This window comes from Myotis brandtii, unplaced genomic scaffold (assembly GCF_000412655.1).
Source record: "Myotis brandtii unplaced genomic scaffold, ASM41265v1 scaffold537, whole genome shotgun sequence".
Taxonomy (NCBI): Eukaryota; Metazoa; Chordata; class Mammalia; order Chiroptera; family Vespertilionidae; genus Myotis; species Myotis brandtii.
Window position 1 is genome coordinate 506199 of NW_005369971.1, and position 770 is coordinate 506968.

The following is a 770-nucleotide window of genomic DNA, read 5'->3' on the forward strand; positions in this document are numbered from 1 at the left end:
GAGGGCCGGAGGGGGGCAGGGCCTGCATGGGGTCCAGGGAAGGAAGGACCCGCTCCCGCCCTCCCCAGCCCGGGCACCTGGGAACCCTGTGAAAGGCGAAGGAGTGACCCTGCTGGGGTGAGAGGTGAGGCTGAATGGACGCGGGTGGCTCTGCAGGGCCGGGTTCCAGCAGGACCCGCAGTCCTGTGAGGGGGACAGGAGGAGGCTGGGCCCGAGGGCTGGAGGGCGGGACAGGGAGGTTGCTCAGGCCCTGGAGAAGGTGCTGGGAGGCCGTTGTGTGCTGAGGGCCTGCCCCCCCGCCCCCCGCCCGCCGGTGTGGCTCAGCAGCTGAGCATCGACCCAGGAACCAAGTAGCCTCCCGTTAGATTCCCGGTCAGGGCACAGGCCCAGGTTGTGGGCTCCATCCCCAGTGTGGGGCCTGCAGGAGGCAGCCGGTCCATGATGTTTCTCTCTCATCATCGATGTTTCTATCTCTCTAGTCCTCTCCCTTCCTCTCTCTAAAAAATTAATAAAGGCATATTTTTTTTAAAAAAACAGGGTGTCTGGCCTGGACCCCACAGGCTCTGGAGGCTGAGGGAGAGATCAACCCTCCCAGGACGTTTCGGAGCCATGAGCCCCAGCAGCTCCGGGGGGGTGGGGAGGGGTCGCATGGTGGACAGATGGGCCTGCGAGGTGACGTGCTGTGTCCTCCGTGTTGCAGACGCTCCGCTCGCTGAGGAGGACATCCTGTACCCAGCGGAGCCGGCCCGGGCTGCGCTCCCCTCCAGCGG

General features: G+C 65.2%; 1 protein-coding gene across 1 annotated transcript in view; it reads left to right on the forward strand.

Moving 5' to 3' along the window:
• The window catches only part of PANX2 (pannexin 2), a 6497-nt gene that overhangs the window by 4530 nt on the left and 1197 nt on the right, over positions 1-770 (forward strand). Inside the window, 1 exon segment of the mRNA XM_014549179.1 lies at positions 514-766. Coding sequence (XP_014404665.1) covers positions 514-766 — 253 coding nt within the window.